Genomic DNA, 14,856 nt, shown 5'->3' with positions numbered 1-14,856 from the left:
CGGGGCTGGGCAAAAGGGCGCCCCCTCACTCACTTCTCACTCCTCCAGTCCCCTCCCCTCACCCTCACTCCAGTCTCCTCCCTAAGAAGAATCGCCAGTCGCAGCCTGGCCCCGAAGACTGGGAGTGGAAGGGCCTGCCCTCTGCCCAGCAGTTCTCCCCAGCAAAGCAATAAAGAGGGAACAGGCAAGGGGCGGGGCTGAGGGAGCCGAGAGGACACCCAGACATCCTTCCCCAAGGGGTCCCAACCATGGGCAGGAGAGGGAGCCCTCAGGTGGCCAACGACACACCCTGGCACAAGCCTGCACGGGGATCCATCCGCCACCCCAGTGACCAGAAAGCATCACTCACCTTCCATGGGGTGCTCCTCTGTAAGTCAGCGAGGGTCAGGAAAGGGTGAGGCAGAGAGAGAGAGAAAAAGGGAAGGCTAGTTAGTGAGGGTGCCGAGGACGGGGTCTCAAGGGGAGAGATGAGTTCAAGGTCCCGGTGCCCCGCCGTCCCTCCCCGAGGCCCTGACACAAGTCACCCACGCCGGAAGGCTCTGCTAGGGACAACATAGAGACAGAGCTGTTCCCTGAGTCAGTGCCTCACGCACAGGGTCACACGGTCCAGGAAGACCCACGTCTCATGGTGCATTTCAGGAAACTGAGGCCCGGGGCAGGGAAGTGAGCGCTCAAGGTCACATGGAGAATCAGAGGCAGAACCAGGCGCAGCAGTCAGGCAGTCTTGACTCTCCCAGGCACAGCTCCTCCCCTGCCTTCCACTGTGGCTCAGAGACAGATGGGGACACGCTCACACTCAGTGACACACTGACACACATAGGTACTTAGCGATCCAGAGACGCATGTAATCTCTCACGCAACTCACCCTCGAGGCCTTTGCACACCCAGACCCAACCACCACCCCGCCACCCACCCGGGGAGAACAGTCACCCACACGCAGTCACAAAACACAGTTCGGCCTCCAAGGGCTGTGTGACTCCAGTCACTTAACTGAGTTACTACCGGTCCCTCTTCCGTGGCTCGGGTTCTGTGATTCTAGGAAAAACAGCTGGCTGAAGTGAAGTGCCCCCCGGGGCTGGATGGGCCACTTCAGGGGTGGGACGGGGTCCCATTGCAGCGGGCCCATCCCTAAGTTCCGTCACAGCCTTTGGGTAGCCAGCCCTCACCTTATTAGGGGTCCGCCTGGGCCTGGCCCTGAAGTGCACCAAATGGGTCAAGAGAGGGTAGAAGGGGGAAAGGGGAGATGCAGTTCCTTCAATTAGGCTGCAACTCCTCGAGTAGGCGGGGCTCTGGCCTGCTCTGTGGGGGGCTGTGCCCCCCCCCCAGCCCGTCTCCAAACATTTCTCAGGGCCCACCTACTGAAAATGGGAAGAGAATCTGCACAACCTACAAATATACAGACCCAGGGGCGCCTGGGGGGCTCAGTCGGTTGAGCTCCGACTTCGGCTCAGGTCACGATCTCGCGGTTCGTGAGTTCGAGCCCCGCGTCAGCCTCTCTGCTGACGGCTCAGAGCCTGGAGCCTGCTTGGGATTCTGTGTCTCCCTCTCTCTCTGCCCCTCCCCCTCTCACAGTCTCTCTCTCTCTCTTTTTTTTTTTTAACTTTATTTTTTTTTTAATTTTTTTTTAACGTTTATTTATTTTTGAGACAGAGAGAGACAGAGTGTGAACGGGGGAGGGTCAGAGAGAGGGAGACACAGAATCTGAAACAGGCTCCAGGCTCCGAGCCGTCAGCACAGAGCCCGACGCGGGGCTCGAACTCACGGACTGCGAGATCATGACCTGAGCCGAAGTCGGCCGCTCAACCGACTGAGCCACCCAGGCGCCCCACTCTCTCTTTTAAAAATAAACATTTTTTGCGGGGGGGGAGGAGCGCCTGGGTGGGTCAGTCGGTTGAGCGTCTGACTTCGGCTCAGGTCATGATCTCGCGGTTCCTGAGTTCGAGCCCCGCGTTGGGCTCTGTGCTGACGGCTCGGAGCCTGGAGCCTGCTTCGGATTCTGCATCTCCCCCTCTCTCTGTCCCTCCCCTGCTCATGCTCTGTCTCTCAATAATAAATAAACACTAAAAAATAATAATAATAAAATAAACATTTTTTAATGGAAAAATACAGACCCAGCAGGGAAACACACACATGCACACATGCATGTAGGTCCCAAGACACGCACGCAAACACACCAACAGCCGTTCGGTGCACACCCACGCCCGCGTGCGCACACGGTCTCCTCCCTCCGACATCATTTTGTGTTATTTGCTCATTCGTTCTTAGGGGGTTAGCCATACTCCAGAAACACACACACACTGTCGATTATCAGACCTTCTACCCCCTCCATAATATACACACACAGGCTGAACGCAGAATCAATACCCACACGGTGATCTAATACCTAATATTAGATGCATGCACCACCACTGCACCCCACACTCCTCCGCTGGCTAAAGACTCATGCCCGGTGATGAGCACAGCTCTCTCTTTTTCTGTCTGCCGACCCACCTCTCTCCATCTGCTAAACCCACACACACACATGCGCCTTTACGTATCTACGTGGGTCACAGACACAGACCTTCTTTTTTTACCTGCCAGCGGCATCCCCCAATGGCTGTGTATACCACGATTTTCTTTTTTTTTTAATTTTTTTTTCAACATTTATTTATTTTTTTGGGACAGAGAGAGACAGAGCATGAACGGGGGAGGGGCAGAGAGAGAGGGAGACACAGAATCGGAAACAGGCTCCAGGCTCTGAGCCATCAGCCCAGAGCCCGACGCGGGGCTCGAACTCACGGACCGCGAGATCGTGACCTGGCTGAAGTTGGACGCTTAACCGACTGCGCCACCCAGGCGCCCCAACGATTTTCTTAAATAAACTGCAACACATCGCATTTATGGCAGGGGGTGATGCTGGGCTAGAGAGGGGCCGCCGGGAGAACCCCTGGATCCCCTTGGAACCCGTGGGTTAAGGCCCTGGTCAGTCAGTGCCAGTGTCTCCCCAGCCCCCGTACACACAAGGAGGCCCGGTGATTTCGAGATACTCCAACATGGCTGGTATTTCCAAGAGTATTCCCACCTGCCGCAAATGTGGGTCGTCGTGCCAGGCTCCGGAAGGTGCGGCGACCAAGCTTGGCCTGCTGGCCGCCCACGTCTTCCCTCTCCTGGCTTCCGAGAGACCCATTGACCTCTCCAGCTCTGCTGCTCTTTGCTATCTGCTGGTTCACCTGTGTCCCTTGCCTGCCATCACGGACCCCTCCAGGCTCAGTCCTGCGCCCTCCATGCCCTGTCCCCTGCCCTCCTTGGCCAGAGCTCGCTTCCGTGGCTTAAGGACTCCCAAACCTGTGCTTGCAGATTGGGCCTCTTCCCTGGATGCCAGATCGGCGTCCCCATCTGTCTGCTCAGAGGTTACTCAGACAGCTCCCCGACCTCCAAGCGCCAAAGCCACGCCTGTCTCCACCCCCGCCACAAAGTGCCCATTCCCCTGCATCTGGCAAAGGCGCTGCCTTCAGCCAACACTCCTTGAGCACCCAGCATGTGCCCCCCTGCTCTGCCAGGCTCGAGACGCCGTTAGTTAGCTAAGTGCCCAAGTGCCCATGACCCTCAACATGCATCTCACACATCAGCCCCACAGCGATCTCAGGAGCTTGGTGTAGTACCTACTCCTGTGGGCAGAAAGGGAAGCACGCCCCGCAGCACAAAACCACCTTTGACTTTGATCACTGCGCTCCTAGGTCATCATAGCCCACGCCCTCACCCTTCACCCCTGGTTTCCTGCAACGGAGCTTCCCCCTGGTTGGTCTCCCTGATCAAGGTAGGCACCCAGAAATCAGCCTTGCCCTTTTGTCATACCAATCGCCCGGTCCTGTCACTTCCACCTTCTAAAACCTTAGAAGTGTTTTTCATCCCTCCATCCCCCCTACACCCCCAAGTCCAGACCCCCCGTCAGAGCCTCCCCTCGGAACATTAACAAGCCTCTTAAATGATCTCCCCCTACAGCCAGTCTTTTCCCCTACAATTCGTAGTCTGCAAACCACAGTGGTCCAACCAAGTCACAACCCTGCTTAAAACCCTCCAAGGCTGGGGCGCCTGGGTGACTCAGTCGGTGAAGTGTCTGACTTCGGCTCAGGTCATGATCTCACCGCTTGTGAGTGCGAGCCCCGCGTCGGGCTCTGTGCTGTCAGCCCAGAGCCTGGAGCCTGCTTCCGATTCTGTGTCTCCCCCTCTCTCTGCCCCTCTCCCATTGGTGTTTCTCTCTCTCTCTCTCTCTTCACCCCCTCTCAAAAATAAATAAACATTAAAAAACATAAAAAATAAAAAAACCTCCAAGGCTTCCTAATGCCTCCAGGATACAGTCCAGTCTTCTCAGGAAAGTACATGCAAAGTTGAGCCATGCCTCCCTCCCACCTCCTTTCCTGCAGCAGTCCGGGCTCCAGCCCCACCCACGGCTGTCCATTTCCCTAATGTGCCACATTTCTGCACATACCGTTCCCTCGGCTTGAAACGCCGTTCTCTATCCCCACTCCTGTCACCCTCAGCTGCCTGAGAAAGCCAACTCTTGTTCTAAGGCCAGGTCAGTTACACCTCTGTTTCTGGTCCCAACTGACCTCCCAGTCAAGGCTAGCCACGCCTCTTTTTTTTTTTGGCCACCCTCTTCTTAATTTTTTTAAATATTTATTTTTGAGACAGAGAGAGAGGAAGAGCGTGTGAGCGGAGGAGGGGCAGAGAGAGGGGCAGAGAATCTAAAGCCAGCTCCATGCTGACAGCGGAGAGCCCGAGGTGGGGCTTGAACCCACAAACCCCAAGATCATGACCTGAGCTGAAGTTGGATGCTTAACTGACTGAGCCACCCAGGCGCCCCTTTTAAAAAATTTTTTAAGTTGATTTACGTTGAGAGAGAGAGAGAGAGAGAGAGAGAGAGAGAGAGCACACAAAGAGGGGGAGTGGGAGGTGGGGGGGAGGGGCAGAGAGGAGAAAGAGAATTCCAAGCAGACTCTGCTCTGGGGGGGGGGGGGGGGGAGCAGGATGCGGGGCTCCAACACACGAACTGTGAGATCACGACCTGAGCCAAAACCGAGAGTCAGACGCTTAACCGACTGAGCCCCCCAGGCGCCCCTGGCCACCCCGCCTTTGTGCCAGCTTTCAATATGCACATTGTGTTATCATTTCACTTATTGTAGCTCCATTGCGATCGCGTTTCCATGTCTGCTTCCTGACTGGACTGTGTAACATCCAAGAGCAAGGACAACGTCTCATTCATCTCTACCTCCAGCTGTGTGCACAGTTCCTGGCTCAGAAAAAGGCATGCCTATGTTTGTTGAATGAATAACCAAAAACACTTCTCACATACCGAGTACTTCAAGTGTTCCTGGCTCTTTCCATGCATTGTTTCACTTCCTCACCGTCGCCACCTCAGCAGGGCACACTGTTTCTACTCTTGTAGAGATTGGGGAAACTGAGGCTTAGAAGGTGGAAGAAGCTTGCCCAGTAGGCACACTGCTGGTGAGGAACAGACCCAAAATCTGAACCCACATCTGTCTGGCTTTCATACTGCCAATGGGGGGCAGGGGGCGCCTGGGTGGCTCAGCTGGTTGAGCGTCCGACTCCAGCTCAGGTCATGATCTTACAGTTCGTGGGTTCGAGCCCTGCGTCGGGCTCTGTGCTGACAGCTCGGAGCCTGGAGCCTGTTTCGGATTCTGTGTTTCCCTCTTTCTCTGTTCCTCCCCCACTCATGCTCTGTCTCTCTGTCTTTCAAAAATAAATAAAGGTTAAAGAAAATTAAAAAACAAATACTTCCAATGGGCCACATCCTTGGCTGGAAGTCAAGACTTTTTAGATGCCGACTTTAATCTACAGTTTCTGATCTTAACTCCCTCGAAGCACAGCAATCCTGGTCTCCTCATCCGCCCCGACCCACCCTGCCCCACGACTCATCTCCTAGACTCCTCATTCAGGCTGTTCACCTGGAGAGAAAGCCCTTGCCCCATCCTTTCCACCTCCACAAATCTCACTCAGTCCGCCTTCAAGATCTCGCCAAGTCCCGCCTCCTCCTTGCAGCCTTCTCTGACCACCAGGGTTAATAATCACGGTAACACTTATCGATCGTTTAGAATAGCGCCTGGCGCGTTGTAAAGGATTTCCGTATGACTCATTTCGTCCTTACAGCAACATTACAGCCTCCATTTTACAGAGTAGGACATTGAAGAACAACGTGATTAAGTAAATGGTCCAGGCGGACACACACAGCAAGTAGCAAAGCCAGGTTCAACCCCCGGGGCAGCCCTCGCTCTTAGCCGCTCTGCCATTGGAGGCTTTCCTTGTGAGTATGTGTCTTCTCTCTGGGCTCTTACGCCAGTCACCCCCTGCACTACTCTCTCGAGCCTGGAGCCGTCTCTACAGCAGAAACTGTCAGGACCCTGCGTATCAGAGGTGATCCCACAACACGTGACCTCAAGTAGTCACCTTTCACACACAGGGGGCTTACCCGCCCCACCAGAGGGCATGCGTGGTATTGCCTAACACGAACTCGAGACCCCAGCAGGTTCATAATCAAGGACAGTGATGAAGACTGGAACAAACGAAAAGAAAAAGTTCTGAGCGGCCGAAACGAACATCCTTCACAGTGATGCCTGAAAGACTGTTATTTTCGCACAGGAGAGCCTCTCGGACCTTACCCAGAATCCACTTACTGGTGGTGACACACAAGCCTAACACGCTTGGGAATGCTGATTTTCCAAGTTCGCAAACGGAGAGACAGAGAGGAGAGAGAGAGAAAGAGACAGAGAGAGAGAGAGGGAGAGAGATGGTTGTGGGCTGCTCCTTGACAACTCCTCGTAAGGGCGGAGGTGGAAAAATCAGCAAGAGCTAATATAAGAAATCCAAAGTACAGCAGCCAGGCATCATTTCAGGCAGGGACAAACCTCAACGAAGGAACGAACCACTGTGTGACAGTGCGATGCAACACCTGAGGGGAATCACAACACCCTGAGTCATCCGGAAAAGGTGAAATCACTCTCCAAATATTATGCTTAGTGAGGCAGAGGGGTGTGCAACGTATATCTCCGAAAGATTTCCATCCGGGATGCTCTTTCATTGTTGGTGAGTTGTGTATTTTAAGTGGGATAACGCTCCACTTCCCAGGGTGAGTTCCTCCCCCAGGGCTCCGGGAGACTGACATGTTACCGATCGATTTCTCAGTGCGGGGACAGCTGGCTGACAAATACAGTAATGCCCTCATCACATCCTGGCTTACGGGAGGAGCTGTGACCTGAAGAATTTGGGGGGTTGCTGGTTTCTGATGAAACACGGTCGCTAAATACCCCAATAAACCAAAGGCAAGTAATTCACGGACACAGCTCACCCGCTGAGTCTTTGGAGGCAGAATGGACAAAGGTGGGGGGCAGCAGGATTCAGATTCCGGCTTTTATATCGCAGGCGGTGGCCACGAGGAGTGAAAATGACCTAAGGCATTCCAGACACCTAGCAAACGCTCACCAGCTCTGAGGCCCCGGGCTCTGCCCCCTTGACTGTGTGATTCCGTCTCTTTTTGTTCCAACTGCTCCTTGGCTGTGTCTGCGGCCACTCCTCTCCCTCCACCTCCCAACTGTGGGCTCCTCTGTGGGCTCCTCTGAAGTCTCGTCACCTTCTCCTTGGCCACCTCCTCTGATTCCAGAGCTTCAAATACTCTCTCTCTCCACACACGCCCGTGGTGCCAGGGTCTCCCTCCGCAGCCCTGCCTCCGGCTCAAAGCTCTGGTCTCCACATTTCCGGCAGCCTGGATGCCTCCGTCTGAGAACACTGCGGGGCAATGCAGCTCAACACGTGCATGATCTGTGGCGCAACACTGCTCCCCGCCCGGCTTCCCCTTTCCTTTCACCCCTCTACCTCCTTCCACCGCAGCAAACCGGAAACCTCATCACCTCTGACTCCTCCCTGCCCCGCAAGAAGCAGAGTCCTAAAGATTCCAGCGACAGCTCCCAAGTACCGCCACCCTCCCTCGCCACTCCCCAAGACAAGCTAGGTCCAGGGCCTCAAGATCTCTTTCGACCATCCAGTCTCTCCCAACTATCTTTTTCTATCTCCCGACCGATTTCTCCACTGCCTAACTCTGCCCCCCAAAATCCTTCTACACCACACTCCCAGCTTCTGATATAGAGCTCTGCTGACTCCTCTATCTGCTCAAAATTCTTTTGTGGCTTCATTTGCCGATACCCCGTACACAGCCTCCAGTAAATGTTGGTTGAATGATTTAAGTCAAAACTCCAAGACCTGGCTTCAACCTACTTCTCCCGCTTTATTTTATGTTATTTATTTTATTTTATTTTATTTTATTTTATTTTATTTTATTTTATTTTATTTTATTTTACTTAAAGCTTATTTATTTTGAGAGAGAGGGCAACGGGGTAGGGGCAGAGAGGGGAGAGAGAGAATCCCAAGAAGGCTCTGCACTGACAGTCAGATGCAGGCTCGAACTCACGAACCGTGAGATCATGAGCTCAGCTGAAATCAAGAGTCGGACGCTTAACCACCTGAGCCACCCAGGTGCCCCTGATCCCCCTGCTTTCGACTCCACTATTTGCCTTATATTCTTGGCGCCCCTCAATGGCCATGATGTACACATCCCTCCCTTCCACGCCTTAGTTCTTGCCAGGGCCTGCACATGGGGGCCTCCTCAACCCAACCTTCTTCATCCGTGTTCAAGGTCAGTCTTCAATAGCACGCGTCTTATTACTGATCACCACCCTCCAACTTGTAAACTATCCCCTTCCTAAAAACCCCAAGGGCACTCTGCTTGTGATAGTAGTACCTTCTAGTCGTGTATCAGGTATTCCTTTAACTTCTACAACAGACCTGTGAGACAAGCACGCTTAGCCCCACTTACACACAAGGACAAATTAGTCCGCACGTGAGGCACCCACCTGCTGTCACGGGCCCAGTGAGGGCAGAAGTCAGATTTAAACCCCCTTCTGAGCCTCAGGAGTCTGGGGTTTAATCACTAAGCTGCACTGCCTAGCTGCATCTCTTTGGGCACGTACCACACAATTTTGTGTTGTTCTTTTGCCGTTGTTTATTGAGCACCTTCTATGAGCCAGACGCTATTCTAAGCATTTTACGTGAATTAGCTGATTTAGTTCCCATAACAACTCTGTAAGGTAGGTACTGTTATTACCCCCATTTTCCAGAAAAGGAAACCAGGGTGGAGAGAGCTGAAGTCCAAGGTCACTGCCCAGGCAGTCTGGCTGCAGAATCTGTGCTCTTAACCACAGACTGGACTGCTTTTTTTTTTTTTTTTTAATCTGTTTCCCCAATTAAACAGTCAACTCCCAGAGCAGTGTCTTATTCATTTCTGGCTCCCCTTCAGCTCTCAATACATGGCCCGTCACGAAGGAGGCCTCAATAACTACTTGTTGAATTGAACCACCAACAAACTTAGGAAACACGCACATGAGGGGCCCCTGGGTGGCTCAGTCGGTTAAGCGTCTGACTCTTGGTTTTGGCTCAGGTCAAGATCTCGCTTCTGTGAGCTCGAGCCCTGCCGAGGGCTCTGTGCTGACAGTGCGAGCCTGCTGGGGATTCTCTCTCTCCCTCTCTCTCTCTCTCTCTCTCTCTCTCTCTCTGCTCCTCCTCTGCTCTGCTCACGCTATCTCTGTCTCTCTCAAAAAGAAATAAATAAACTAAAAAAAAAAAAAAACAAAAAACAGATATCCTAACAGGGAAGTTCTCAATCAATGGGTAAGCCCAGACCCAGGAAGGCAGCGGGGGATTCCAAAGGACCCACAGATCCATATGCACACCAAGTACTGAAGGCAGGTTGATATGTCTTGCATATAAAGCTAAAAAAATTTTTCTAAGGTATATTTGATTAACCACAATGGCAAACATAACATCAAAGTCATCTAAAAGCTTTCCTGAATTCATAGTAGCTTTGAGCCATCTATTCTCACAGCAAACGGATACAAAAATAACTACTATTTGGAAAGGGTACTGCGAATGACTGACCTTTAAAAATGCCCACGATCTTGGGGGGCCTGGGTGGCTCGGTCAGTTAAGCATCAGACTCTTGGTTTCGGCCCAGGTTATGATCTCACGGTTCGTGGGTTCGAGCCCCACATCAGGCTCTGCACTGACAGCACAGACCCTACTTGGGATTCTGTTTCTCCTCTCTCTTTGCTCCACCCCCTGCATGCACGCATATGTTCTCTCTCTCTCTCTCTCTCTCTCTCAAAATAAATAAACTTTTTTTAAAAAACGCCTACAATCTCAAAAAAGTTGAGAATCACTCAAAGCAGATAATGATGAAATGACTGGAGGTCACCTGGGTGGCTCAGTCGATTAAGCGTCCAACTTCAATTCAGGTCATGATCTCGCAGGTCATGGGTTCGAGCCCTGCATCAGGCTCTGTGCTGACAGCTCAGAGCCTGGAGCCTGCTTCAGATTCTGTGTCTCCCTCTCTCTCTGCCCCTCTCCTGCTCGTGCTCTGTCTCCGTCTCTCTCATAAATAAATAAACATTTTAAAAAATTTTTAATAATGAAATAACTGGAACTTCTGGGGAAACGTGGGGACCCTGGCCCTGAGATCTATCTCAGAGATGAGGAGATATTCCCCTCAAAGCCTTCATCCTCAACCCCAATACCCAGGGGTGGGAATGCATTCCTTTCCTGGAATGGGAAATGAGATGGAATTCTCATCCTGGCTGGATAAGAATGTTCTAGAAGAAGTCTAATGAGCACAGGATATCGCAAAAGCTGCCCAGGAAATAGGAACAAATGTAAGGAGAGGGAATGAGGTCACAGGGTGGGGAGAGGAAGGCCAATCAGGAGGGCTGTCGCTGGACCTGTCATCTCCAGACACAATCAGTGCGTACAACCCCATGCCAACCCCCAACATATATCTGAAAATATCGGCGGACAGATTTTCATATACACATACAGCCTCACCCAAGACTTGATTCTCTCAAATGCTTATTAATGTCTCTTAATTCATTCCACAAATTTTTATCAAACACCCACTAAGTGCCTGGCACTATATTAGGTGCAAGGAATACAGACAAAGCACCACCACGATCACAAACCACAACAGCTACCCCATGCGCACGCGCACACACACACACGCGCGCACACGCGCGCACACACACACACATACACACACACACACAATGGGTCAGATACACAGCCATCTCCCAGCTCCAACACAGCTAACGCGAACATTCACCCCAAACACATCCAACACGCCCCCCATGATACACACACCTGTCCCTCCCACACACACGGACGCCAACACCTCTCTGCCACACACCCGCACAGCCCACATTCGGAAGCACACACCTTGTGTGACTCACTAGGAGCCTCTGGCCAATAAATCCCTTCAGGGAATGGACACAAGGGCTCTGACTGACCAGTGTGCCTCTGGCTGCATTTTTCATATGCTCGGGCCCAGTTCTGCCCGTGAGACGGGCTACTGTAACCTCTCTCTAACTCAAATTCCCCTTCCATCAAGTTGGAGGGGTGGTTCATCCCATTTTCTTTTTATTTATGTATTTATTTATTTATTTGGGAGAGAGAGGGAGCGCAGAGAGGGGCGGGGAGAGAGAATCTTCAGGAGGCTCCACGCTCAGCACGGAGCCCGAGGCTGGGCTCGATCCCAAAACTCTGGGATCATGACCCGAGCCGAGATGAAGACTCAGACACTCAACCGACGGAGCCACCCAGATGCCACCGTCCTGTTTTTCTTAGAAAGGCTCGGAGGGGAAAGGTCATAGAGACCAGAGAATCAAATCCAAAGTCATGGAAAGAAAGATTCCTTACGGAGTTCCAGTGTCTCTGAGGTCTTGCATTAAAACACACGCACACAGGTATCTACGCCTGAGCACATGCCTTACGCGTGTGTACTATTCACTCTCCTAGGCACTGGACTCCTATCTGTAAACACTACTAGTCAAGCAGACCATCTGCACGGAATATACGCACTGCCAGACTCGCAGCCTCTGCGTGCTGGCAAACACACACAGACACACACGATCACAGTTTAGGGAGCACCGGAACTCCTGGGAGAAAAGGTGAGAAGGTGTCAGGTGACTTCATACACACAGTTCCTGAAGATACATCCCGCCGCTTGGTACAAATAACCCCACAAAAGCAATCCAAACGCTTTCCTCATGGATCCCTCTACCACAGCGACAGATACACAGTCAAAATACTGTGCATCCCAAACCCAGGGCCACACCTGCAGACTCAGCTCCTGGGGTGGCTGTCCACACGCCGGCAGCCAGGAGCACACCCACCCCCAGAGCAGTCCCAGAGCCGCACCAGTTTGTGGGCACACACATGCACCCGCACACGCTCCCCAAAAGACTCTACGGCTGGGCAGGGGTGGAGGGGCGGGGAGGGGATCAGACACACACAGCTGCTAGGTGGCCCACAGCTTCTAGGGGTCTGCGGCTGGGGAAAGCATGCCTGCGGCCACCGACCAGGGCCGAAAGACACGGCCACCCCCGCCCCCAAACTGATGGGGACCGTCTCCCCCACGCCCTCGCCAGCCAAAGTACCACAGATGCCTTCCAGTCCCCCTTTCCCCATCCTCCTGAACCACAGCCCGCAGAGTCCCTGGCCCCTCACATCACTCAGCTCCGCCTCTCGCAGCTGGGGCGCTGGTGAAAGCTCTCCCTCCCCAAAGCTCCCTTTCCAGTCACAACCTCGCCATCCCCACTCTCCCTCACCTGCCGCCGCAGCGCCGGCGTTCCCTTCTCCCCACTCCCAGGCCCTCATCCTCCGGTCCCGCCCCGGCCTCACCCGCCGCGCTCCCAGATTCTCACTCGCAAACACTCACAGGCTTCTGCCGGCAGCACCTGCCGAGAGCGCCAGGGCCCGCCGCGCCCCCGCCCACATAGGCCCCACCCACCGCCCTTCACGCCCCGCCCCGCCTCGGGCCGGCCTCTCACCCTCCGGGCCCTGCACCCCGCCTAGCCTCGCGGGCCACACGGGCCTAGTTCAGGACTCCGCCCCAGGCCCCAGACCTTAAGCCCCCCGCAGTCCCCGCGCACAAGACCCCGCCCACACAGATCAAGAGCACACACTCCCTCACCCACCCGCCCCACAGGCCCCCCAAGGGCCGGACCCTCATCCTCTCGCCAGCCCCTTACAGGACCAGACCACACAGCCCTACCCACAGGTGGCCCCAGGGCCCGCACTGGCCACGCCCACACGGGGGTCACTGGCTAGCCACACGCTCCCTCTCCTTGGGACAGGTGTCCTCACCGCCGCTCACAAGGGCACGCCTCACGACCCTCGCGTGCAGGTACACACTCTCACACGCCCTCGCGCCCGCCGGCCGCAGGCGCCCCCCCAGGCCGCACGACCCCAGGACACGCGCGCAGGCGGCCCCTCGCTCCCGGGCACCCCCCCACACCCCCTACCCCCGGCGCCCAGCAGCAGCCACCCCCCTGCTCACCTTCGCTGCAGAACTTGCCGCCAAAGCCCGTGTGGCTGCAGTCGCAGCCCACCTCGCCGGGGGCCAGCACCGTGCAGAGACCGCCATTGGCACAGGGGTTGCGCGCAGGCGCGCACAGTGGGTCCGCGGCGGCGCCGCGCAGGCCCTGGCTGCCCAGGAGCGCGGGAGGCCGCTCGCCCAGCTTCAGGTTGGCCAGAAGGCCGCGGAAGGGCGGCTCGTACTTGACGGTGCTGAGGGTGAGCGCCGAGAGGCGCACGTCGGGCGGGATGCCGCCCACGAACAGGTCGCTGGCCACCTGCATCTCACGCCGCTTGGAGCGCACCTCGGCGGCGCGGGCCTCGCCGTCCACCGCCAGCGCCGTGCGGCGCGCGTCGCGGGTCAGCAGCACCATGTGCCAGCGGTCGTCGGCCACCGGCGTGTCCAGCTGCAGCGTGGCCGGCTCGGCGCACGAGAGCGTGAAGCGCAGCCGCAGGCGCCCGTCCACCAGCAGCAGCTCCAGGAAGTCGCAGTCGCCACCGTCGTCCAGGTAGAGCAGCAGCGCGCGCGTGGCGTTGGTGCGCAGGCTGAAGCTGAGCTCGCCGCTGCTCGCCGCGCCGGCCCAGCGCGCGTAGCGAGCCCACTGCCCGGGGCCGCCGCCGAACTCCAGGCCGCCCGCGCCCGCCGCCAGCGTCAGCAGCAGCAACAGCAGCAGCAGCGGCGGCGGCGACGGCGGCCGCCACGGGCTCCCGGCCGCCATGCCTCCGGCGGCCCCGGCCCCGCCCGGCCCCCGGCCCCGCTCAGGCTTCAGAGCCGCGGGCGCATGGGGCGGGGAGGGGGCCGGGCGCCCCCCGCGCCGAGCGGGGCTCCCTCGCGGGCTCACAGTGCCATGGGCCCGGCCGCGGGGCGAGGCGCAGAGGCCCAGGTACCGGCTTCCCTGGGCGGCGGTGGAGGCGCCCCTCCCCCGCTGCGGGCTCCGACGAAAGACGGGGGAGGGATGCCTGCGGGGAAACAGAGAGAAAAGGGTTAAGGAGGGGTTCGGAGGAGGGGAAAGGGTTAAGGAAGGGATCAAGGGTCGTGACTCCCCCCATCACACCGGCAGGCACCCAATGGTTTCCCTTTAGGACTTGAGGGGTCGGCCCTGACCTGGAGAGGGTCCCAGAACAAGAGATACCACGATAGATAGTAGAACTGGGGGCCCAACACTTGCACTCATTAGGGTAATTATTAATTTTAGATGTGGGCGGGTGGGTAGTAGCATCTTAAAGTTCATAGGAGCCCAGTGCAGCCGCCCTTACACGCGTCTCCCTGCACGACCAGGGCCAGTTCCTGTGGGTGAGGCCTGGAGACCCTCCGCCAGCTGGTGACCCCAGGCCCTTCCTCTCTGAGTCACCCAACCTCTGTGTGGTGTTCCCACCGCCAGCCAGTCGCGGCTCTGTCTCATCAGCTCC

At 55.7% G+C, this 14,856-nt stretch overlaps 1 protein-coding gene across 9 annotated transcripts in view; it reads right to left on the bottom strand.

Moving 5' to 3' along the window:
- Positions 1 to 14,180, bottom strand: part of NRXN2 (neurexin 2) — a 99,970-nt gene extending 85,790 nt beyond the window's left edge. For all 9 annotated transcript variants that reach the window (XM_086677022.1, XM_086677023.1, XM_086677026.1 and 6 more), the window contains exons 1-2: positions 13,430 to 14,180; positions 350 to 367 (exon numbers count right to left, since the gene is read on the bottom strand). In XM_086677022.1, the coding sequence (XP_086533148.1) occupies positions 350 to 367; positions 13,430 to 14,165 (754 nt within the window). In that variant the 5' untranslated portion in view covers positions 14,166 to 14,180. The remainder of the gene's footprint in view (positions 1 to 349; positions 368 to 13,429) is intronic.
- Positions 14,181 to 14,856: the final 676 nt, after the last annotated feature.

This window comes from Puma concolor, chromosome D1, assembly GCF_028749965.1.
Source record: "Puma concolor isolate L17-30 chromosome D1, mPumCon1.1.hap2, whole genome shotgun sequence".
In the NCBI taxonomy this organism is placed as follows: domain Eukaryota; kingdom Metazoa; phylum Chordata; class Mammalia; order Carnivora; family Felidae; genus Puma; species Puma concolor.
The sequence above is the reverse complement of the archived record's forward strand: the minus strand, read 5'-3'. Positions and strand labels throughout refer to the sequence as shown.